Source organism: Anarhichas minor, unplaced genomic scaffold (genome assembly GCF_050575085.1).
Source record: "Anarhichas minor isolate MPS153535 unplaced genomic scaffold, ASM5057508v1 ptg000010l, whole genome shotgun sequence".
In the NCBI taxonomy this organism is placed as follows: Eukaryota; Metazoa; Chordata; class Actinopteri; order Perciformes; family Anarhichadidae; genus Anarhichas; species Anarhichas minor.
In genome coordinates, this window is record NW_027466456.1 from 12,703,331 (window position 1) to 12,729,108 (window position 25,778).

Here is a 25,778-nt window from a genome sequence, read left to right on the forward strand (position 1 = left end):
TCAATTTCGTCTTTACACCGGTACTTTCGACAACATATTTCTTCAGTGGCGCACTTTTTTTGATATTCTGCTCACACACAGATCTACACGTAAACGATATTAAAAAAGAAGGGGTGAAATCATAGACTGTATATATGGGGGAAATAAGGTAAACACGCTTTAAATGTGAAAGGTATAGCCGGCAAAAATCCCCTCGTTGTACCGTGCAGTCATTCCGAGGTGTCCTCCTCTAGAGGGCTCTCTCTCTCCTCAGTGTTAAAGTGGGCGGACGTGACTCGCGCGTGCTCTTCATCATTGGTGTGAAACAGAGAGCTGCTGTGTTTCTGGGCGGTGAAACGTGTCTCGTGTATAAAGGCTGGGCTTTAATTTAACCACCAGACGGAGTGAACGCTCGCAGTCTTGCTTTTTCCGCACCGTAAACCTGGTCTTTTGAGAGGACCACTACGTCTCCCCAGACCTGCCGGTGAGTTTTTAAAAGACATTTAAACGTCAGCTCGACGCTCACAACAGTATTCATAAAACGTGGTCACGGCTCTCAACGCTGATTGGCTGAGACCCGCTTTCATCCGTTTAGAAACATTCATAATAATCCATAGGCTGTATAAATAACACACCGAAAATGCAGACATTATTACACTTAATAGTTCATAATGTCTGTTATTATTACAATATTATTTACATATTGTTGACTGAAAGTAGATTTTAAGTTATTTACTTTATATGCTCTCATACGGAATTGGCAAATGGTTTTATTTTCCTTATGTATTGGTGACGTGATCAATTGTGTCTGCATATTAAAGAGGTTATTATGAACTGTAATACTCTAGTAACCATTTTGTTAGTTTTAGTTCAAGATCACAACCAAAGAGAAAACTGTAACAATTTGATATATTATATGATTGCACATTTCTAAAACGTGTTTAAAAACAATTAGCAGTCTACACAGCAGTAGCTACTTGAAGAGTCTGGCTGTGGCATGTCTGGGACTCTAAGCAGAACCACCCGACCCCACCGTAAACATAACATCCCTGAAAGAAAACAGCAAAAATGATCAATATGTTCCGTTTTATGGTTTAAAATCAGTCACAAAACATTACATACTATTATTTAAAAAATGAATACAGGACTTCACATGTATAATGTGCTTGGTCTGTGGTCCCCTGGTGTCCACAGGAGCCCTAAATGCTTCATGTCTCCAGCTGGTTTTGGCCATTTGCAATGTGTTTTGTACAGCACCTGAAAACCACACACACCTGTACAAACATTTCTGTACACCATGAGTATTTGTTAGTGTCTCGGCCTTGTCAAACTGCTGAACTATCTTCACTTTTAGGAATGGCGTTGAACTCCATTAAGTCTTTCAAGCTGGAGCTGGATGGTCCAGCTGATGCAGCGTTCACCGGAGGGGAGGTGGTGTCCGGCCAGGTGGTCCTGGAGCTCCGGAGGGACACCAGGGTGCACTCAATGAAGGTGCAGGGGAGAGGGGTGGCCACAGCCCACTGGCTGGAGAACCGTGGCATGAACTCTGTCTATAACGACTACAGCTCCAAGATCATGTACTTCAGGAAGCGACAGCATCTGATCCGAGGTCAGTGGATGGTGTTATAATCCCCTGTATGGTTAAAATTCTCTGGGTTTATCTATATTTATAAATTAAACCCAGTTGAATTACAGCTCCTGGTGAGGTTGCTTCTAACGACATAATGTTTTGCATATACAATGTTGTTCATTTTTCAACACTGACCTTGTTAGATATACATTAGCAAAATAAAAGCATTTAATAGTGCTTGTCCAGGGAAGAGAGCCAATCCAAAACTGACTAGAAATAAACTGTTGGCTATGACTATTTGAAAATGGAGAACAGTGCCTTCATTTCTACAAAATTGGGGCATTTTATATATAATTTGTGCTGACATTGTTGTAATTTTTGTATTTAATTTTGTCCGCTACTGTATCGGTGTAACATTATGGTAAGATATCATCCATCACTGTAGCTTTGCTGTGATATACATAGTAACTGTACATCAGCATGTATTGCAGCTGGTTGATGTAGAAGCTCTCTCTCTAGTCTGAATAATGTGGTACAAAACTGCTGATTTGCTCTTTAACGTGCCGGCTGGTAGCCACTGTGTCTTGTAGACACTGCAGTTTGCAAAATAAAGCCACCTGGGCCAAATGTGTTTCATCCAAACCCGGGAGAGAAGTCGACACTGGCTCGTCAAGATACATCTGCCAGATAATCTAATCCTAACATTAAACACAAATCAATTATTGCTGAGTCCAAATAAACACAACTGGTTTACTGATTGCTGTTTTGTTCAGGACATAACGCTGTAAAGTGTCAATTTCCCTCAGTGTGGAGGAGACAGGCAGAGTAGCTGGGTAAATAAACTGTAGACAGCGGTTAATGTTTCATTAGATGCTTTGTAAACAGTTTAGTTGGTTTGACTCCCCAGTCTAGTTGGACAGGTAAATACTGTATGAATGGACGCTAGTCATGGAGTCTCAGATAAGAGCAGAATTAGTAGTAGAATTGTTGCTGCGTTTGCAGAATACACAAATAAGCGGAAATGAGTTGTTGTAGTTAGTAACCGATGTGTGTGTGTGCACTGGTTTAAGGTGCATTCGGCAGGTTTCCTATGTTGATAGCTAGCCCACATCTCAGCCTAAATCATTCTGTGTGACCACAAAAAGGAAACGCATCTAAGCAACTATCAACATGTTATTGTATTCATTACTTAGTATGAAATATTAAACATGGCATTTGTTACCAGAGCTGAAATTACTATTTTCTGACTGCTACCTTTCTCAGACCAGCTTGAAAAAAACAACAAAAAAACATTAACTTGATAATGTTGAAAGGATGCAGAAAAGAAAGCAAAAATAGAAAATCTGTAAAAAGCAAATGTTTGGTATTTTTATTAACCGTTCATTAATAATTGGATCAATTTATTCTGTAAAGCAGCTGGTTAACAAATACCAAAACAAATAAGAAATTATAGAATTACATAAAGCCTCTGAAAATAACTCTGATAATATGTATTAAATATGTTTATAAGATATTTCCTATATATATATATATATATATATATATATATATATATATATATATATATATATATATATATATATATATATATATATATATATATATATATATATATATATATATATATATATATATATATTAACTAAACTATGTATATATTTAAATAAAACCACATAAAAAATATAAACAAAATGGTACAGAAATATGCTTCTGTTGTTATGAAAGAATAAAATGTTGAAATCACAAGTATTCCTTTTGCTTCTTCACCCAGAATATCTGCCAAATCCATGTAACAGATTCATAAATGCACCGCACTCTTCTGTCAAATTACATACAATTTTGTTTTCTGGATTGTGGACAATTACTACCAGTAGAGAGGCTCAGGTGCTGTCAGTACTTGAGTGGTTTGACCTGCAAATGTCTCTCAGACCGACATTCTGTGTAGTCCAATGCTATCTGCAGAATCTGTGCAAGAAATAACAAATGCTTCAGCCTCCTCGTATACAACCTACATCCTCTCAGGAACAGCATCGGTTTTATCGACCTTAGTATGTTTACATGTGCAAGCCGTCGGGCAAAGCAGTAAATATAACTTGTGTTTGATTCTGTTTACTTGGGACAAGAAGTGCGGAGAAAGGGAAAGACAGAGGAGGAAGGGGCGGGAGCTGTTTAAAAAATGCAGGATGCATCGTCACGGCAATAACGAAAACAACACGTGGCTCCCCTCGACCCCGTCCTCCTCCACCTCACAGCCTGCTGCTGCAGCTGCTCTCCATACATTTTACACTATGGTGTTATTTTCATTTAATCTTTTTTTAGCTGATTGTTTTTCCCTTATAAAGTCGGGAATGTATCCGAGAGTCAGTCCAGTTTTCAGTTTGGTTGTGTTTTTAGGAGGAGTTTCAGTTTTTTAGGATTTGGAAATCAAAAAAAAGAAAAGTTGTTTCTCATGCAAACACCAGTGAATAATTAAAGGTCCTCAAGCCCCTCTTTTGCTCTCGAGTATACCCAAGGAAAGATGCAAGAAACCTACTTCTACTTTCTACTTCTATACGAACCGGCAAAGAGTAATTTAACAGTGAGGGGAAAGTCAGTTGGAAAACCCTCCAGAGGCCTAACTTTATTATTCTGTGAGCACCATGTACAACTTTTCCCAGATTCACGCACATCTCCAGTCCAGTTCAGGCGACGTAAAAACATCCTGGTAGTCCTGCAGCTGTGTGCACTCTGCCTCCACATCGCCAGTTGGTGGCACTGAAGAGCTAACTTCTTACTACCAGGGAACAAAGGAGTAAACAACTTTGTTTTTCTGAGACCAGACTTGATTTTTGTTCTGTTTTGAATTGAATGAAAAGAGTAACGCTGTTTAAAATTTAGTTTAATTGACTGCAGCAGAGTTTGAAATCCATTCTGCTCCGATTCGGTTTTGTTTGCCAATGTTGGAAGTTAATTTAATTTGATGCGTTAGGAAAAGGCTGCACATGTGCTATATAAGTTCATGCAAGTGGCCTAGTTGGTTACAAGTTTTTGTTTTTTGGGGACTTCTCTGTGTGGTATCCCTTTATTATTGGGGGTAGTACAACTGCAGTTGTTTTTCAAAGGGGGATTTGGTGGCATAAGTTGTATGCTTTTATAGCTGTGTGGTTTTCATTTGTTCACGGGCTGTGAAACAGTATGTTATAACGCAACATGGAAGAAGTAGAGTAAACAACTTTTGGTACAGAGTGAAACTATTTTTCTCTGAGCTGTGCAGGGCGGATCTCTGCCAGACGGAGGCATGTTCAGTAAGTCTGTTTTCTTCTAAGAACCTGTAACCATCAATCACTAGCAGGCCCTGTTTTTCTCTCTGCTCCCTCCACACCCAGTCTGCATGTTTATTATGCTGCCTTCAGGCTCGGTTCGGAAATATGATGATGTGTTTTGATGAGCGTTGCACACAAGTTACCTAACTAAGTTGTAAGTAGGACAGAGGAAGAAAGAATTTTACTTGACACCGAAGTTGTCAAGATGTTGTTCTCAAGTGGGTAGTTGTCATGCAACCCTGAGGCCGTAAACGTGTTTGTTTTGTCATTACAGTTGTAATTTTGGTATCGTTGACATCACAAGGTTGTTTTGTCCAGACATGTTCTAATACTTTGTTTCTGTTGTCTCCTCCTACACCTTGAGGACAGCCTGTTGATATCTTATTATGTAGTCTTTACAGTCTGTGGTTGACTTACAGGAATACAGGTGATAGTTTATGGTTGACCGGTAAATGAAGGAAAACACATTTGTTGCCCTTATGAAATCTTTGTTATAATGCTTAAAACAAAACAAAAACCCACCAAAAGTCAAATTTTGTAACAGTAGTGGTCTTGGCCTGGATGCATGGTCTGGTTTTCAGCTGCAGCAGCTGACTTCACTGGTATTTGAAAGTGTGTTTTATTATTGAAAACAGCTGCTGCAGTGTTTGTTCAAAAGTATTCTACTTTTCCTTCTTCTAAACTTTCCAGACAAGTTTTATTGTTGAATTTGACCGAATAAAGTAGCCAAATGTCTTATTCACAAGTGCAGCACTGAGACGTCGGTGCCATGAAGGAGCACCTGAAGGCAGCACCAGCCCTCTCTCGAGGCCTTACATAATGCGTTAGGAAATCCCGCCCACTTTCTTAGACTGCAAATAAGGCAGCAGGCAGAAGGTGCTCTTCAGTTTGAGCTTTAACCAAGTTAATAAAAGTCATCTGCAGTTTGAGGATCCACTTCAGAAAACTTTTAACATACTGCGGAACGAGAATAAAGGATTCACTTACTTTGCGTTGGAGAGGACTTGCACAACCTGAAAAAAAAATGATTTTCGACAAGTTGAAAAAGTTTGACATCGTCTTCGACTCTCCGGAGGTGGACAGTACCCCGGTGTTCAGCAGCGGGGACGTGGTGTCCGGCCGGGTGGTGCTGGACCTGTCCGCGGAGAGTCGGCTGGACTCCCTGAAGCTCCACGCTGAGGGATTCGCTAAAGTGCACTGGACCGAGTCCCGGTCCGCCGGCTCCAGCACCGCATACACCCAGAACTACAGCGACGAGGTGGAGTACTTGAACCGGAGAGAGGTGCTGCTGCAGGCAGGTCAGTCCGCTCTGCAGGCGCTGTGATGGGGGAGACCACATGAGGGGGCATCCTGTCTGTAAACTAATGATTGAAACGGTAGTGAAAGTGGTTATTTGGATGGGGGCACTGGGTTGTTTGTCTGAAAACTGGCAATAGTGTCGTTTCATAATTTAGTATGAGAGTTAAACGGATCATGAGCAGAGTCCTTTTTTTCTGGTTGGATTGATGTCTGGTGCAGTCAAATTGTAACTTATTTTGTAAGTGAGTTTTTGTCTCACATCTGAGATTTTTTTGTCAGCTTTGGACTTGATGCATTAAAAAAAGACTGGATCCCCTAATACTCTTCAAATGAAGTCAAACGTGACTTTAAAAACATCACTTTATCAGGAGCCTTTTGAGAGATGATTTCTTTGTTGTGTGCTACTTCCTTAAAGAAGTCGCACCGAGCAAAGCACTCGGAGATCCGGTCATACATCGACAAAGACATTTTTTAGAGGACTGTTTGTTATTTATTTTGCCATGTGAGAAGTTATGTTGTTAGCCGTAACTTAATATACATAAAGAAAAGCTGTTCCTACTATATAGGAAGAGATACAAATATGTTTCAACAGCTGTCTTTGCACTCATTCTGAAAAATAATAGTCCTGACATCAGACTTTTCCTCATTCGAAGAAGCTTCAGAGTTGTTTTTCTCCACAGAGATGTGAGAGAGCCTCAGCTTTCTGCCTTCATTCATCGAGCACAGAGCTGTTTAGCTCTGAAATGTAGACAGGACTTTGTCAGTTGTATGTTTCCTTGCAATGTTTAGTCTTACTGCTTGATTTGGTATTTTATTTTTAAAACTCTTTTATTTTGGTGACGTTTTTTTGCTGGTGTGAACACAAACTAACAAGAGAAAGCTAATAACAGCCCACTTGGCCCATTAAGAGTATTACACAGTGACAGTATTGCTACTTTAATCAAGAACGAGCTTCCAGCTAACAAAGGGACACTAAACACAGTCTGTTGAACGCAAACGCGTGTTCCTGAACCTGTGCAGCAAGAGAGAGAGAAAAAACAGAGCAGTTGAGACGGGCTATATTATACAGCTTGAGGAAAACATGTTCTCAGTCAGCACAATGGAGGAGGAACCGCCCCTCTGAGCAAGCACAGAAGCCATGTTATTTCTATTTCAACAAGAGTCATGCTTTAAAGATCTGTTCCTACTCTCTCACAATGTGGATTTCTAAAGAAAAACAATGTTTAGTTTTTTACTAGTTGTGTATCGGCACTTCTTTTCCTTCATCAGATGAATTACTTTACTGCCATGCATACGTGTAGAATGTGACTCGACCTCACACACAATCAGATGATCAATCCCAGTAAAGATTAGGGAACTTTTATTTTTTTATTGCGCTGTATTGGTTGTTTATATCAGTGTTGTAATTCTGTATGCACACTTTATGACACAAACAGGGAGAAACGGGAATTGAAGTTACACTCACTGACATGTGCTCTTGAAATCAAATGACAAGCCAGAGCCAAAACAACAAGTGAATGAACTGTTAACTTTAATTTCCGTCTTTTTTCTTTCTCCTCTCCTCAGATAATGGTGAAGTAACCGTCCTCCCTGCAGGCAGACATGAATTTCCATTCAGCTTCCAGCTGCCTGAGGAGACGCTGGTCACCTCCTTCGAGGGGAAACACGGCAGCATCCGTTACTGGGTCAAAGTGAAGCTACACAGGCCGTGGGCCACCGTCGGGAAGATCAAAAGGGAGTTTACAGTTATCGAGCCCATTGACATCAACACACCGACCTTGCTGGTGAGCATCTCAGCCCTTACATTTCATGATTGTGTCAGCACACGCCTCATGATTTTCTGGGTGTTTTTGAGGCACTTACCTTATTTGATTTCATCATTCCCAGGCGCCACAGGCTGGAGCGAAGGACAAGATGGCACGGGCATGGTACCACAACTTTGGAGAGGTGTCTATATCTGCAAAGATCGACCGCAAAGGCTACACACCAGGTGAGGGGCTAGCACCTAAAACAACTCCCTCTAAAAACGCAGACTTTTTAGGCCAGATTAGAAGTGTCTGCTATTTCTAACATACTTCCCTTCTCCCCAGGTGAGGTGATACCGGTCTTTGCGGAGTTTGACAACTCTACCTCCAGATCAGTTGTGCCCAAAGCCTACATCACTCAGACACAGACGTTCATTGCCCGCGGCACCATGAAGCAGAAGCGTGCGGTGGTGGGCACCCTGTGTGGTGATATTGTGGGGGCCAGATCCAGGGAGACATGGCACGGCCGCGCCATCAAGATCCCACCCATGGGTCCGTCCATCCTGCAGTGCCGCATCATCAAAGTGGAGTACATGCTCAAGGTGAGCTCAGTCAAAAGCTGCTTTATTTCATAGGCATTCAAACGCTATATTCCCTCTTTTCATGCATGCTGCTGCTTTACTTTACACAGATTTCACTAAAAGTGTTCCTCTTTTCCTTCCATCAGATTTGTGTTGATGTTCCTGGGACGTCTAAGCTGTGTCTGGAGCTGCCACTGGTCATAGGCACCATCCCCCTCCATCCCTTCGGCAGCCGGACCTCCAGCGTCAGCAGCCAATACAGCGTCAACCTGGAGTGGCTGCGCATGGCCATCCCCGAGCAGCCTGAGCGTAAGTGTCCTTTAATACCGCAGTGACTGACAGACAGAGATGTGTAGGACACAAGCAAATCAGTAGCAAATGTGACAATCTTTTTCTTGATTGTCCTTGTTTAAAGCAAACATAGGATTGTGGAAAGTCTTTTCAGGCTAGGCAGATTAACACGTGACCCTCAGAGTGAGCAAAGCAGTACAGACTCGTTATTGTCTTTTTCACCATTTATATAATCTGTAGCTATTAATGTTCAAGGAGGTTTGCACTCAAGGACCTGCAAAACAAATGAATGAAGAAAACCGTCTGCATACTGACTTTTATGATCACTGCCAAAATCAGATGCCAACATGCGTAAACAAAGGTTTCGATTCAGCAAAGATTAATGTTGGATGAAATCAGTGTTTGTTAGAGCAAAAGGCAGCAAATGCTAAGTGGGTTTGTAAGAGTTTTAACTACAGTGATGACTCTGCAGCTTAATGTTTGGACCTGTACTGTTCTGTTGAGTCAGACCAGAGGACTTATCCCGCCTTTTCCCCTGCAGCTCCTCCAGACTACAGCTCCGTAGTGACAGAGGAGGAGGCCGAGCAGCGCAACAATGCGGTGGCCCCGCAACCCGCCGAAGATCTGAGTGGGATCCTGGAGCGCCCCCTCATGGCATTCCTTCAAGAGTTTCGCTTCCGGCCTCCGCCAATGTACAGTGAGGTGAGTCACCAAATGCTGGAAACGACACCTACCCAAGTATTTTTGAGTAGATGAATAGAACATCGCCAACTTCTTTCCTGTCAAAGGCACTCTTGAGCTCACAGCTGAATTGTATAACTGTAGCTGCATGAAAACAAATCTGTGGGTGTAGGCTGAATGATGGTTTGATCGGACAAAGGCTGAATTATCTGCTTAACCTTCATCTAATGTGTCTTTTTTTTTTTTTTTTCTTTTGTTGCCTACAGGTTGACCCCAACCCTCAGCCCTTAAACATGAGACGTCGCTGCATGACGTGTTGAACCATGAGCCCCGCCCGAGAGTCAAGCAACTTAACTTAAAGAAACAAATCAAGAGATTTGTCTTCTCCTGGATTAATTCTCTCCAATAAATGGCAGCTGATTCCACAGAGTGTTGTGGATAGGGACTGCAGTGCCACGGAGAGTTCAGGAGACGGAGCTCACAGGAACTGGATGTCAGTGGAGAAGCCGCCACCAGTCCATAAAGAAAAGTGGACTCTTGCCTGTTCTGTTACGAGAAAAGTAGCTTCTCCACATCAGTTCCTGTTCCACAAGTGATTTATTTGGCTCCTTTTTATGAAGTGAGTTACAAATGTCTCCCAATCAAAGATTCACTCATGTGAAGTGAATTTTGAGATTTAAGGAGTTTAGGACATATTGGGGGTGAAAGGTCACTTGATATTTGTTAGGTGGAGAGTTGGAGTTGCACCTAGTGTTAAAAAAAGAAAAAGAAAAAAAGCACTCTGGAGAAGCTGACATATCTTTAGAAGTACGTTGTCATGATTGACTAGTGTAAGAAGGTGCAATCTTAACTTTACAACTCTTCGTGTCCTGGCAACACAGTAGATTTGAACAACCTACATTGCTATGCATTGTGTGACTAAGCAGCAGTGTGCCTGCGATGATTTCTACTATTAGTTAAGCACATACTGTATCTGAAGGTGTAATGGTGGAGCAGACAAGTCAAGTAATCAGATGTAGATGTATTTTGGAAAGATGTAAAGGGAAAAAGACACATGCTATAATTATCTGCAGCTGAAGATTGCATGAGAGTTCCATGGAGTTGTTCTCTCATAGAGCTGAATGTATTCTGCAAAAACTCTGAACAAAAATGGTGGCCTTGTACGTGGATGGATTCCGAGAGGTGTGTTAATGCCAGGCTTAAGGCACTGAAGATAGACGGCATATTGTTAGCTGTGATGGTTGATTCTAGCACAGCGATGAAATAGGATGAGCATTTGGGGTATAAAGCTGCACCAGGCCCTTTAGATTAGCTCTCCCAGCTGCTAAACAAAAGGAGGAGGAGGAGGAAGAGGAGGAGATGGAGACGGAGACGGAGACCTCTGGGCCACGTGGTCTATAGCTTTTGATGAGAGCCAGATGCCTCTGTGCTGTGGGGCGCTTTGTGACGCTCCACCAGAACACAGTGCTCCGCAGTCAAGTCGAGCCTTGAGCTGGAGATGCCACTGAAGTGTATGGACAAAGAACATTCCAAAAACTCGAGGATTATGTTTTCTCCTCAACTTCCAAAAAGACTGTAAGAGTGTGAAAGAAGACTTCCGGGTCAGATGTGCGACCTCGGTGGCATGCACTGAAAAAAAACAAATATATTTTTTTATACAAATTGTAGATTCACAATCTTGCCAAAGTTTTTTGTAATCTTTTTTTTCTAATAAAAAAAATTGTCTTCACTGTTTCGTTCCAACTCTGACTTATTATGCTAGCTTATTATCTTGTTATCTTGTTATCTTGCTATCATGTTACGCGCCAGTGAGGTGGTACATCATGTTCAACAATATGAGTCAAAACAATATCATTGCCAAGGGAAGGATTAGCCAGGGAATCAAGCTACAATTACGATGACTAATTACAGACGGACGTTTTGCATATGACATCTCTAACATCGAGCACTTGCGTAATCCTTTCTGGCTTCATCTCACCGCTCGATCTGTCACATTGAGATCATTGAGTTCAATGTGAATTGTATTTAGTGTCCTCTTGTACAGTTTGTACTTTGTTTACATGGATATTCAACAGGGATCCCAGTTATTTTTTGCCACATGTAAACACATAAAACATAGGGCGACGCATGCAGCTCAGTTGAGTACAGAGTTACACTAAGTTATAAACATGCCCAAAGGTCAAGCTGAAGACATTCTCTGGGGTTTATTCAGTGAATCGTCTTAAAGGAGAAGGACAGAGGGATGTTAGGTACAGTGCGGTATTCACTGTATTCAAAAACAGGAACTTTGGAGTTTCTATGCTGAACATCAGCACATGAACACAGTTTGATCATAGCCATTCGTAGGAATCAGATCTTAGTGTTTTGCTTTAATGACGGACCCCACAGAAGGGAGGAAGGATTGAACAGGGGCACTCTGATGGGGGTCTTGTTTTGTTTCTAGGCCTGCAGCTAGAGATCTTCACCCACCAAAGTAACGCCTTTAAAACACTCCATACACCTGTAACAAGTGCAGAATCTCATCTTTTAAATGTTATTTAAGTCTTTACACCAACTAGAAACTGAGTTATTGTTAATTGATATATTTGAATTATTAATTGACACAGGTAGGTACAAAACTACCATAAGTTGCTGACTTGACATGGCTACAGACCTTCAATACAAACAATAAAGCATTAAAATGTTGACTTTGAAAACAGTTTAAAATGCCTTTATCATCCCATAATACTGCTCGCTTTACTTTAAATTCTCTGAACTTAAACTAACACTAACATTATCCTAATTAGCTTTCCTTTTTATGACGTTTGGCTACTTAAATAAACCCTAATCCTCTTAATCTGATCAAAGTGAAACCGAACATCCAGACGTCCCTGAGGTCTTCCCGGTGGTCACTGCAGTGACCTGACACTGACCCTGTGGTTTGTATAAAGGGACTTTTCCACCGAGGGAACAGACGTGACGACAGCAGTGTTCAAGAAGTTTCATTCACACGGCATCGTGTAACATCCACCGCGTTCCTGTAATCCTCATGTGATGTTTTGAATTGTTAGTCAAAATGAGTAATTCAACCTTTTAAATGTTTTTGTTGCTTCAGTTTCTTTTTAATTGGTGTGTGAAATCATAGCTCAAATATTCTGTTGGTATAAACAGTTCTGTTTAAAAAGTGTGGTTTACTTCTTTTTCGATGACTCATTTACTTCTACAACTGTGTATCTGAACCAATCGTCTTCTACTTACATCACTTTGATTTGAGTTACATTTGATGTGAACCTCCAAAGCAAATCACAAACTAAGGGTCATTAAGTTTCACTTGATACAATTATAATTGTCAGAGACTTCACTTATCTATTACACTTAAAAGAAAACATCATCCTGAGTTACTTGTCATCAGCGGTGATGTAACTAAGTACATTTACTCATGTACTGTACACATATAAGGTACTTGTACTTTACATGAGTATAATCTTTACATGCCTCCTATTACTCAACAACTGCTAGCAGTGATAGGTTGTTTATAAGTAATACTGAGTTACAGAGGCTGTGTGTTGATAAAAGGCCGTCAACGAGAGGAGGTGCGTGCGCATCCACTTGAGTCAATTGACAGGCTCAGCTGTGAGAGCGGCGCGGCAGTTGAAATGCTCCTCAGGAGGACACAACTTTGCGCTTTCCAGGTCATTAACTGACGTGAAAGACCAGAACTGTCGTACTTCGCGGATCCATCCACCAAGAACGTGAACTGAAGTAATTTACCAAGACCGTAGACTGTATATAGACCAAGACGGAGCTCGCCGCTCATGAGAGCAGAGACCTGAGTCAGAGGCCTTACCTGATGGACTAACTCTGTAAACTAACCCACCTCACAACTGTTTTCTCATCTTTACAACATATACATTCTACATGGGCCCCTTCGCATTTACTGCTGAGATGTTGTTTGTAACGCAGTAGTAACAGATTGGCAATGAAAAGTTATTACGATGCTTTGTTATAGATAAAACTACCCAACTGACAGTTAGGTGAATTGATTAGTTGATCAATTACTCAGTTGACTGAAAACCATTTGATTTAATGAACTATTCTATCAATCGCTCAAGTCATTTTTCATGCTAAAAAGGCAAATAATTCTTGGTTCCATCTTCCACCAGTTTCTTGTAATTCTTTTTGGTAATTTTATGAGACAAGCAATGAGGGTAATCTGGGTAATGTTGATGGGCATTTCTTAATATTTTCTGTTTTACGAACTAAATAATTAAATCGATTAATTGATAAAGTAATCAGCAGATTAATCCATAAGGAAAATAATCATTAGTTGCAGTCGGATACAAAATAGTTAAAATTTTGCTCCACCTCAACCAATTACAGGTTTGTGTGAGTCATTATGAGCTGCTGTTGTCCTGACATTGTTGACAAGCTGCTAAACGCCCTGGTTGATCACACCACCAGACACACTTACATACATAACTCACTCATGATCATTTCCAACCCCGCCCTTTCAGTCACATCTGGTGCCACCAGCCGACCAATTTGCTCATACTACCTCACCTCACCTCACCTTGGCGGGCCAATCGGCAGTCAGGATCCAACCTGACTTCCATGTAATTGTAGAGCACATTAAATCTGAGGGAGGATGATGTATGCTGAATCAGCATTCCAACAATAACAGTAAAAACAAGATTTAGAGGGCATACATTTTTTTTTTTTAGCATATTCCGTGTTATAAGGCCCTTATGATGCTTCATGAAAAAGTTTTTAAGTTGCCCCTGCATGCTCTTGTATCTATTAATACGTTGTTTTTTTTTGCACCATGTCTGCAGTCCACTTGGTGTTACGTTGTAATAATGCGCTGTATAGGTACATTGGTTTGAGACACTGTGCTTGGTCAGTCCGCAGACCAAGAACTCTCATACCTCTTTCAGCCCTTCTTGTTACTGAGCTGTCTACCTATGTAAACCTTCCGATCTGTAATGTGTTAGTAGCATCAGTCAGTCTCATCAGGACACATTTGGCGCCATTGTTTCCCGTTTCTTTTGTAAATATAACTGAAAAGAAAATATACCCAATCAGGACACTTCTGAGCAAAGAAAACTCGTCAAGGTTGCCATGAGGAAGTCAGTCGCTCTGATGTTTTTTTTCCTTCATATGTTTAAAATCATTATCGCCTCACATTCCGAACAGATCACAACAACACCAGAGGGGAACGGTGACAGACAAACCAAAACAAGCCAGTTGTTGCTTTTTGCAAAAAGTTGCTTTTCCCTCCAGTGGCAAGGCGTCTGAAAGGAAGGACATATCACCGGGTTGTCTTGGAGGACGTCATGAGGACGTCATGAGGACGTCATGAGGCTTTGTTATGTGCTGTGTTGAAAGGGGACTGCAGGGAGTTTTGTTGGGAGTTTAGGTGTGCAGATGCGTCCGTGGTCCTTATGTTTTGTCTTTAGGGCCAAAGGGTTGTCTTCAGTCTCTGCTCTGTCTTTGCATGTCCTGGAGTTGTTCCACTGCATAACACTGTCGAAAACAAAGCTAATTTTTGCTGTCTAGATGTAGCATATTACATTTTGTATGCAATGTACAACATCAATGTTCTCATGATGGCTTATAAACTCAAATCAACAAGACTAAGACTCTCTTCTGGCCATGTGACACCCACATGCCGCCCAGCCCTGCTTGGACGTACAGGGGCTGTGTCATCAAGACGTCAGTGCGAGTTCAGATCAACGCCTTGTTGATGGGGTTGGCGGATGGGGGAGGGGGGGAGATCGTCTTGCAGCTCCCCTCCCTTTTCAAGCCTTCATGTAAATCAGTGTAACTTCAGAGGGGTCACAGAACAGACAGCAGGGAACTGCACGCCAAGCTGCTCCCCAGATTATTCTGGAAGGGGAAAAATACCAAGTAGGAACAAACAATATCCCCAAACAACATGCAAAAAGAGCAGCTTTGTTTATATCTGCTCCTCCCACGCTTGTGATTCAGGGTTCCACAAAATCTACTTGTTGCTTTGTGTTATGATCTGTCTCTCTTTGTTTCTGGGCTCTGAGGCGCTCTTTGTTTGTAAATGTTCCTCAATACAATGGAGGCTCCACACAGAGCCCAAAATGCATGATGTGATGGATTTTTACAAATAAATCAATCTTTAGTATCTTTTAGGTGCCATCACCACAAGCCACAACTTGATTTAATTAGACATAAAAGCAAAAGGTGACTATCTCAGAGCCTAAAATCTTTCAAATCAACACCTTCAAAGAACCAAACACTGACATTTGGTGCAGGTATTGTTTCTTAGTTCAGCATGTGAGCCAGACTGTATATTTTAGACTCTGTCGACAGTGTTTTTGACAGTGAATTACTGCAGCCCTGCTGCTCCCTCTATGATGGAGACATTTTTATTTAGTTCTGGTGTACAGTTGTCATAGGGCAGGATGAATTTATTAGAAATTGGACTGAGATTCAGGACTATGCCTCTTTTAGGATTAATTTACAGACATACCGTGACAAATGAGATGAAACTGTAGTGCACTATAGCTCATCAGAATCTATGCGATGTATTTTAGATATTGTAATAATTTGTCACTATATAGTAAAACATTGCTGTCCTGTGAAAAACATGTCTCCAAAATAACTTGTAATGATTTCAGAAAAGCTGCCCTGTTTTCAGCTGATGATTTTCAGATAATAGTGTTTTTAAATGTAAAACAGATTTTCTGCTTAAGAAGTAAGAGCTTTTTCTCAATCCATAAAGGAACACTTAATCATTCAGTTTATCTGAAAAGTTCACAATCACCAAATGTTGCATGCTGTTGAAGATGCTTGGTTTTAACTGGACAGCAACATCAATTGAAAAGTGGGATATATACTGTAGGTTAAAACAAAACACACTTTACATTAAAACTAACTAATTATCTGGCTTCCAGTCTGGCTCTTGTCAGCAGCATCAACGACATACGTGTAGTTGTAGTCGGCTCTTATTGCGGTTGCATGCTCCAACACACAGTGAACCGGTCGGATGGTTCAAATGTGTTCCCGCTGCGTTATATACGCGTAGAATGCATATGCAAGTAATTTCCCCTCGCATGCGAAGGTGCATGTGGCCGGGCTGTTTTGTTGGTAGACCTGGCTGCCTGCCAGTGCTGCAAGGAGAGACTCTCTCCTCCATAATGTGACAAACATGAAAGCAGCGTTCAGGAATGTATTTTTCTTGGAAGGAGCGCATTAGCGCATAGCTCTCTCTCAGAGCTGCAGAGCAGAAAAACAATGGCAGGGTAAGCTGATGAGACGAGGACGTTTTCACTTAAATGACGTGTTACCCAATCGCCTTGCTTTTCTAGGGCCAGGAGAACACTATGTCCCACGAACGCAAAAACAAGTCAGACGTGAATACTCTTAAAGCAGGAACGGGGGGCGTGGCAGAACTCCGTGTCAGATATCCGGGATATGTTGAAATGTATATAAGAAATAGGAGACTTCAGATAAACTCTGGCCTCTAACAGCAGCGACTTCTTTGCAGTTTTTTCCTCAAAAGTGGAGCTGCTCGTCTTCTTGTCGCCACATGTTTCACAGTTACTTTCACATTTTGTTTAAGATTTAAGAGCTTGATAGATAAACATTAGCTCAACAGTATTTATAATCCCATTAGAGTCAAGTGTCAAATCTTCTGACACTAAACAGCAGCTGAAACACTTGACAAATAATCACATTTACGCTTCTGTATGAAGCTGGCCTCCCTCTTAAAGGGAGGGGAGAAGTTTGTTTTCACACACCATGGACTGGACGTGTCATCTCAGTCATGTGGAAGAAGATAATTAACTGAAATCAGCCCGACTACTGTAATGTCATCCTCTGTTTCTGTGCCAGCTGCTGTTCTGGGTTGTTGAGACTGGTCTGATTCTTTTGAATGTGACCTTCAAGTATTGTGGGGAGGATCAGCTGTAGGATCAGCGCTGGTGGACACAATAAAGGAGATACCTTTACTGGTAGACACCCTTTTAATCCAGATGTAGATATCAATGGAAAACAGGAAAGACGACGCAAGGGAGCGAGAATGCTGGAGCTTTATTTGATAGATACTTTGGCATTGGCCCTGTTGATTAGGTAGATGTATAGATACTGCAGGTACAGGGCTCTATAAATGGCAACCGATCAGAGATCTTTCATAGGGAGCCATAGACGGGACCTTGGCACTGGTTGTTCAAAGGATAGCATCACACATTTTCACAATTCAAACAGCTGTTGCTTGCTATAGTCATTGCTCCGGCTCACACCGGCTGTTAGGAGATATGCACACATTTTGTAATTTGTGCAAAAATGCTTTCAAAAATGTTCTTGAAGATAATGAAGCAGTTAGAAATATCAAGTGATTATCCGCCAAAGTTGTTCATTGTGTATCTAATACAGGCTGCTGAAGCCTCATAAACTTCAGGTAAACTTTAAAAATGCGGGTGGGAGTGGAGGATGGATGAAAGAAACGATCACAGGACTTTCACCCAGTAGACGATTGTGTCCCGTGCAAAGCCAGCAGCTCGTTAGTATCTTTGTTTTCACAACTTTAAATTTCACTTTACAATTTATATATTCAAATATTTATATTGTCTGGTATGGCTGCATTTACTTCAATGTGGAGTCAGAAATTCTGAAAAAGATGGTTGATATTTGTAAACAAATACCCCGCTTCAGATTTACCGTCCCTCTCGCTCCCACTGCCTCTCTTTATAAATCCACGGCCTCATCCCTGACCTGTGTGGCTCGGTCTGAGACACTTTGTCGTTTCTCATTTACAGAGCCAGGGCCATGTAGAACACAGGACCTTTTTTTTCAGAGGACCATGAGGAGAAATTCACTGAATTTGACAAAAAGTGTATTGGATTGGAATCGCTGCTTGTCTTATTTTGGAAGGAAACTCTCCCTGTGTATCATACATTGTGAGCTGCATACCTCCAGTCTTGCCTCAGGGTGCTTTGTGTCCCAGATGTTGAGAGGAACATGCTCAACAGGTCTTTAAGATAAGATAAGATATGCTTTATTGTCCCGCAGGGACATTTGTCTTGGGCTGCATAGCACAACACACTTGCCAACGTCACTATGCATAGACACGCAAAAAACATAGATCATAAATACATACTCTATAATGCATAGATGTGCTTTAATTCACTGATGATTTGAATACTTCTTCCACCAAAGTTAGTATGCAACTTTATTTGCTCGACCTTTTCTTTGTTTGTCTTTAAGTCTGCAATTGTATTTGTTCAAGTCATTTCTCCCTTTATTTTAGTCACTATGTCTTATTGAAAGCACTTTGAATGACCCTGTGAATTAAAATGTTATCTACACATGAAGTTGCCTTGCCTTTCTTGTAGGCAGAAACGTAAGCATATCTATCTAAGCTGTCCTTCCCATCTATTCACTTCAATCCATAAAATCCTGTTATTTATTTCTCTCTCCTCTGATCTTTCCCTGAACTTCTTTCTCACATCTGTTTTTGGGGACTTTCATGCCTCTGTAGTGTCTTTTGTGTAGTGTTTGGTGGTTTGATTTACTTTAAGAGGAGTCTTTTTATGACCACAATGGTAAATAGAGTTAGTTACTAACTTATAAATTATGTATGTTATATACTGTAAATGTTGAGGAAAAATCTATTTAAAAGCGTTACTTAGAAACTTGTGTTCAAACAGTAGAGGTTGGACATGGGTAGATGACCATGCTGTCAAGTCACCGTCGTCGTCAACACTTGACTTTAAAGGGTACATTTCATGAGAAATTAACTTTTTCCTTGCTTGTGCACTTGCATTGAGATATTCTGGAGTGCCTATCAACTAAATCCAAGTTCACACTCCACAACTTTCAAAGTCCACACACTTTGACTTACCATGTTTGCTGTTATGTCAACTGCTTCTTCAAAGAGCACTTGACATACTGTACATCTAAGACACTTCGAATTTTAGAAAGTTGTGGGTGCTTGTGATGTTGTGGTTACAGAAATTAACATTTCCATAAATGAAAGTATAAAAGTACAAGTACTTATTATGAAATATGGCTCCTTTCACAGTGTTATATTGTTATAAAATATTAGAATGTTCTTTTCTTCACTAATGACAACATGTAAGAGCATTTAAATGTTTTGGTTCCATCAAATTTGAGCAAATTCTAGATACTTTGTGTAATACTAGGTAGATTAGTTATGCAGTACAGTACTGCATCAGATCATGTGTTTTTATATGTAAAAAGTACCTAAAGTTAGTTACATTCCACCCAAAAAAAAAGGGTGCGACCAAATCACGTGTTAACCACACACCAGTTAGTAGCACCAGTGCTACCAGTGGAAAAGTTAGTGTACAGCCCTGTTGTGCTCTTTGACCGTGTCTCTGTGCGGATCAACTGATTGAAGGCAGCGCAGGGACCTATTTTTCAACTCACCTTCTCACAGATGAGCTAAACTGGTTCTGTTTTTTTATTTACACACGACACGATACTGTTGGCTTGATCATTGGTGCTTTTACCAAATATTTACACAATGAGATTTTTTGTAAATAATCATCAGTAAAGCGGATATATTGAGTAAGTGGGTAGAGGCAAATAATAGAACAGAGAGCCATAGTGAGAAAACATTAAATGAACATATCTGCCAAGTCACAAAATGATGCTTTTCTGCAAAATGTTACCTGACGACACAATTAAATTTGTTTTCCTTACAATATCTGCTCTGGAGATACAATATCCGCTCATAGAAACAGCATGATCGAAAGTGAATTGATTTGCTGACTTTACTAACATTTAGCTGAAACCACAAACTTTTCCCAACCTTAACCAAAGTCCTTTAGTTGGCTAAAAGTATCCACACGCAGGACGCACACAATTCACCCTGACCAATTCACTACAAGTTCTGTGCAGTGTTAAAGAAAAGCAACTTTGTCGGCAGCAAAGTTGCATTTGAACTCAATCCACTGAGTACATTATGATCAAAAGGTACTTGGTAAAAAACACAAGTAGTTTGAACACAATTTCATGGAGACATGGCTGAAGTTGCGTATAGAATAAGACAATAAGAAACATTGGTCCCAGTATTGACCCATGAGGCATTCCACAATTCAGGGTAGACGTGGTCCTAAATTTGTCGAATGGTATAAACAACTTTTAGAGCTTGTTTTTCAGAATGCTTTGATCAAGTCAAAGAATAGGTGCTGTAATGCAGTAGCTAATTGGGATCCAAAGGAACCAACGAACCGTCACATTTGGTAAAGAGTATGACTGATCATAGCCCAAACATTTCCAGGGTATAGCTCAGGTCTGTAAACTCTGACTGCCTTTGTTAGTTTATTTAATTTCAATTGCACAGAACAGCTTTTAAAATCCTCCAGTTTTCATATACTCTGTCTGCAAAAATTTTAACGTTGGACTGCAGTTTGATAATACAGTAATAAAATACCATTCATGGTGTCCTGCCCTTTGCACAAATTTAATGTTAGCTTAATGTAACTGTTGCGTAACTGTATTACTGTACACTACCTAGAATCCATTAGGCCATTTTCACTGACCTTGGTTTTTATGTGCACTATCTCAGGTGCTATCCACCTTGTAGGAGGCATGCAGGTTATAAACTCAGCTTTGCAGAGCAATAAAGTCGACTGGTGTGTGAAATTTAAACAGCCTGTGGAGGGAGTAGACAACAAAGACTGAGATAAAGAAAAAGAAGACAAAGGATTTAAATGGTCCCTGTAATGGCCCACTGTCCATGTCCCGAAGTCAAATATATCCAATGTTTTTTTTCATTTCCAAACCACAGACACTATTTTTAGTCTTTGAGTGAGCAGAGAACGTGCATGATGTGACCTGACTCTCATTGGCAGCTTCTAAGTTGAACAGGATAAAGGCCCTGTTTGCTGTACATTTTGTCCTTTTCTGTAACCACAGATTGTCTTCACAAGAGGAAGTTAACACATGCTTCACAAACTTTATCATATCCGCTTTAAATGAAGGTGTCATGTGGTGGTGTGACGAGCAGGATTTAGCTGCTGTTGTAGCAAATATTATCCTGCAAACAAAGTAAACTAAGATGGTAAATATTATACTTGCTAAACACCAGTATGTTAACACACATGCCATTGTAAGAACTGTTAAACCAGATGTATGCTATCTGTCCCACACCAGACAGAAGACAATGTTAGAAACTAGCTGGTGAACATACATTTAGTAGCTAGAGAGTCAGATATTTCCATCAGGAGTCGGTGGACACCAAAACAGAGCTAAAAGGGAATGAATATTGACGTACGTTGGCTAATATTGCTCTGCATCTGATGGAGGAATAAACCGGCAACTGTTTCCGCATTCACTGTCTTTTACACTTTGTTTAAGCCAAACTATCAGCAACAATCACAACAGGGTAATAAAAATCGACAAATAAAAGGTTTTTTGATGCCTTTTCTGACAAATATCCCTGCTGATATTAAAGCAAACCGCGTTCAGTATACTTCAAGCATTGTAATCATTTGGAGTCCTTTATTCAGATTCTGATTAATCACAGCTTGTCATCCTTGTGAAAAGTGAAACTAAATAAATATCATAAAATCCGGGGTCAGCAAGTTCATGCAGTGCTGCAAAGGGAGGTGCGGCTTGAAATAAGCAAATTTGTGTTATTTAAAGCATCTTGAACTAAACTGCACTTTGTGTGGATGAGATTGCACAGGTCCAGCCCTAACAGAAACTGTACATAAATCTACTCCAGGTCTCAATTTAATATTGATATTTTAGTTGATTTGATAATATCTTCTATAACTGGTAAAGCCCTAATATTTTTACACATTGTTTTCTTTTCTTTTCTTTTGGCACGTGCTGATTTCCTCGAGTAACACACCCTCAGACTTTTGGAGAGTCCAGTGACTTTGTGGAATTATGGCCTGTTTGCCATAATTCAGAGGGGGGTTAAACAGAGAAGAAACCTCCCTCCTTCCCTCCTCATGACCAGAACCTGGTGGACCCCCACCACCACTCTCTTTCCCTTTCCAACCCTCCACCGCCTCCCTACCCACTGACTCACAGCAAACTGCTACTTCAGAGGAAGTCCTGCTGGTCCCGTGTCGAAGGGCAACAAAACAGGCTCTTTTCTCAGCTGGTGAGCGTGCGGAGATACTCACATCTCTGTCTCCCTCTCTCTCCCTCTATTCCTCCATCCCTCCCTCTCAACTCCCTCTCTGTTTGTTTTTCATTGAAAGGAAAGACGAAACCTGTTGGGTTTGTTTTCTCCCTCTCTTGGCCATGTGCCTGCTTTTAAAGCCCAGGTGTTGACGAACAAAGGAGTCATCTTTCAAAAAAATATGAGGTGTGGATCGCTGGGTAAGGTTGTAGGGGGGGAGGAGAGAGGAGAGAGGCGGCTAACACAGCTGGATTTTGACATCTCTGTCATCTTTGGATGTTTTCGTCTTTCAAACTGGTTGGACAGTCTTTCAGCTGCCAGTCAAACAGTCAAATAAACATTGCTCTTAGTTGATGTAATCACGGCAGTTTGTTGTTCACACTCCTCTCATGACAGTGAACATTTTAAATACTAGACAGGAACATTTCTCGCCTACTGAGTCATCTGAAAGGAACCTGATCCTCAAAGTTCACCAGGAACACTGTCTGCATAGCATTTGAGAAAACAAGATGGAAAACACTTTTGCGTGGATGAGCAAAAGTGGTCTTCCAATTGGTAGATCGCTGGTCTGACCCCCGGCTCCTCCAGTCCGCATGTCGAAGTGTCCTTGGGCAAGACATTGAACCCCAAGTTGCTCCTGAGGGCTGTACCATTAGTGTATGAATGTGTGTAGTGTACAGCGCTGTGAGGGGAAGACTAGAAAGGCACTATATAAATGCAAGTTAATTTACTATTTACCAAAACTTTTCTCCCACAACAGACTACACTTCCTCTTGTTCTACATTGACAGTTTACAGTAAAATAACTAACTTAACTTACTTGTTGTTGTATTACTATCAGGGCTGCAACTAATGCTACTTTTTTAATTATCAGTTGATCTACAGTTTCTTTTCTGGATTTTTTTAGAGTGAAAATCTTTTATAAATGAAGAAAATATACAGAAACTACAAAATCACTGGTGCTGTTCTTTCAGTTGATGACTCCCACTGCTACAACTGTCACAGCACATCTGTGTCCTTGGCAGTCTGGATCTTCTCCTCTGGAAAGAAGAAACTCAGTGGGGAATATTTTGGGGAAATGGAACTGGGAAAACAGATTCAACCCCTGATGTACCCTCCTGACACCCATTGGCCAGAACCCCATGGGAAACCCCAGAGCCCCCGCCTCCTCTCTGCTCCTGAAGCCAAAAACCCAGCTGGAGAGTGATAAGGTCACTCAGCCGGTTTAATCCCCGGTCCAGGTCACATAAACACTCAACACTGGGAAAACAACCAAGTTGACGTAGATGTTATGAGGGTTGTTATGAAGCCGAATTTACTACAGAGCTAGCTGTATAAAAACTTTATTTCGCTGTATATAAACCTAATTTCGAGGAGACGGGATTGTCTATACAAGTGTGAAGCTAATACATTTTATTGAGGTTTTGTCAAGAGTTAGTTTTCTATGTTTGTCTGTATACATGACTGGCTGTACGTTTCCTTTCTGAACACCATTCAACCAAAGCTTTTCTTTGGTTGAATGCAGTGGTTTCATAGAGTTGCAGCATTCCATCTGTCCTAAATTACACTGTGACGCACCTCGCTCGTTATCTTTCCCGTCAAACGTGCAGCAGCACTTACCATGCACAGACCTCTGCAAAACAACTGCGAGGAATTATGTAAGAAGTCTCGCAATACTATAACACAGGACAGAATAATAATGTACTTATGGTGGAAGGAAAAGTAGAGGTAGAGAAGAAGGAAGGAAGTGGTGAAAATGAAAAATTGATTGTGAAAGCAAAAAGAAAAAGCACAGAGAGAGTTTCTATGAAACTAATTAATGAATTTATAGTTCGGTCTTTGGGAAGAGGTCAAATATATATTATGAGCTATACGTAATAAGGCAAAAACCCATATAAACTGCCTTTAAGTATTAATGAAGAGAAATTGAAGAAAAATAGAAGAAGCAACGGAGGCAAGTTTGTTTTATACAACTCTTTTTTTATTTACTTTTTTCTTATCAGGTGTTCTGTCAGTTTGAGTATGTGTGTCGTGATGAAAGCGAGATTGGGTGATGCCATCCATTGGACTGAAACACGATGAGGACTCCCTGTACCTGGAACCAGTGAAGTGCAGCGAATGCCTAAACAGAAGGCCTATTGTCAGTCATATCTGATCTAAAATCAGCAATAAATGTCAACCAGATAAAAACAACAGACTGACCCCTGAAAGAATGGAGGTATAAAGACAAACTCGGTGACCTGCAATGAGCCCAGAAAGTGCCCGACTGTTGAGCTCTGACAGGTGGACTAACTGAACTGGAGGAACTGCCTGTAAAGAAAACCACTTAGTTAGGGTGCTGCACGATCAAATCCTGCAGAGCGACATTACATAAAAAAAGAAACAGCAAATGATAAAGCATGATAATCAAGGCATGAATATGAAAACGCAGCAGGAATCTGATCAGCCACTACAGTAATCAGGGAAGCATTTCGCCCTATTAAGGCTAAAATCACAATTCATAAAATGAAGGACATGTAACTCCGAGTCCCGTACTAAAGTGAAGCTGAACGTCTGTATTGATTGACATGACATCTGATTAACAAAAATATTTTAGTTGAAATTCTTACACAAACATTGGTATAAAGCCACACTGGTTTAGATCAATTTTCACATTTAATTAAATTTTTTCCATATTATGTCTCTAAATCTAGCATGGAAAGCTGCAAGCACAGACTTCAATCACCAAAACAAGTGAGTTGAATCAAGAACCTCTAAAACTAAAGTTGCAACAATGACAAATATTCCACCGGAAACATGAGCATGAAACAGTTATGGCACACTTCAGAACATTGGTTCTCACCTCTGTCTTTCACTTTTCACAGTTTCTCAGTTGTAATTCCACCAATTGCAGTCTGCACAGTTTGTTCACATTCATGAGGAAGTTGCACACAAAGAAATCACATTAAAGTCTGATGTGATGTGATGGTGATTACACTATTATGCAAAGACTTTAGGTGACTTAGACACAGGTGACTTCTCCTGCACCTGATGTAAGTCAATTTGTATTATTCCATAATAAATGCTAAAAACACACAATGATGCATTTTGTAATGTGCAAAAGTTTTAATGCAAACATTTACGCATGAACAAGCACCAAATGAACAAGTAATACATCAGCATGTGTACAGTGGAACACAAAGAAATACAGCAGACGCAGTGCCAACCGCTCTTTAAA

The 25,778-nt window shown here is 40.7% G+C and overlaps 1 protein-coding gene across 2 annotated transcripts; it reads left to right on the plus strand.

The window, feature by feature from the left end:
• The first annotated feature begins 313 nt into the window (after positions 1-313).
• Positions 314-11,180, plus strand: arrdc2 (arrestin domain containing 2). 2 transcript variants are annotated; one of them, XM_076088231.1, is made up of 8 exons: positions 314-463; positions 1,334-1,588; positions 7,717-7,934; positions 8,038-8,140; positions 8,241-8,497; positions 8,623-8,785; positions 9,309-9,469; positions 9,715-11,180. In XM_076088231.1, the coding sequence occupies exons 2-8, from the start codon at positions 1,336-1,338 to the stop codon at positions 9,766-9,768; spliced, it is 1,209 nt and encodes a 402-aa protein (XP_075944346.1). In that variant the 5' UTR covers positions 314-463; positions 1,334-1,335; the 3' UTR covers positions 9,769-11,180. The 2 variants fall into 2 exon arrangements, with proteins under 2 accessions (XP_075944346.1, XP_075944345.1); XM_076088230.1 differs by lacking the exons at positions 314-463; positions 1,334-1,588 and adding an exon at positions 5,694-6,149.
• The last annotated feature ends 14,598 nt before the right edge of the window (positions 11,181-25,778 follow it).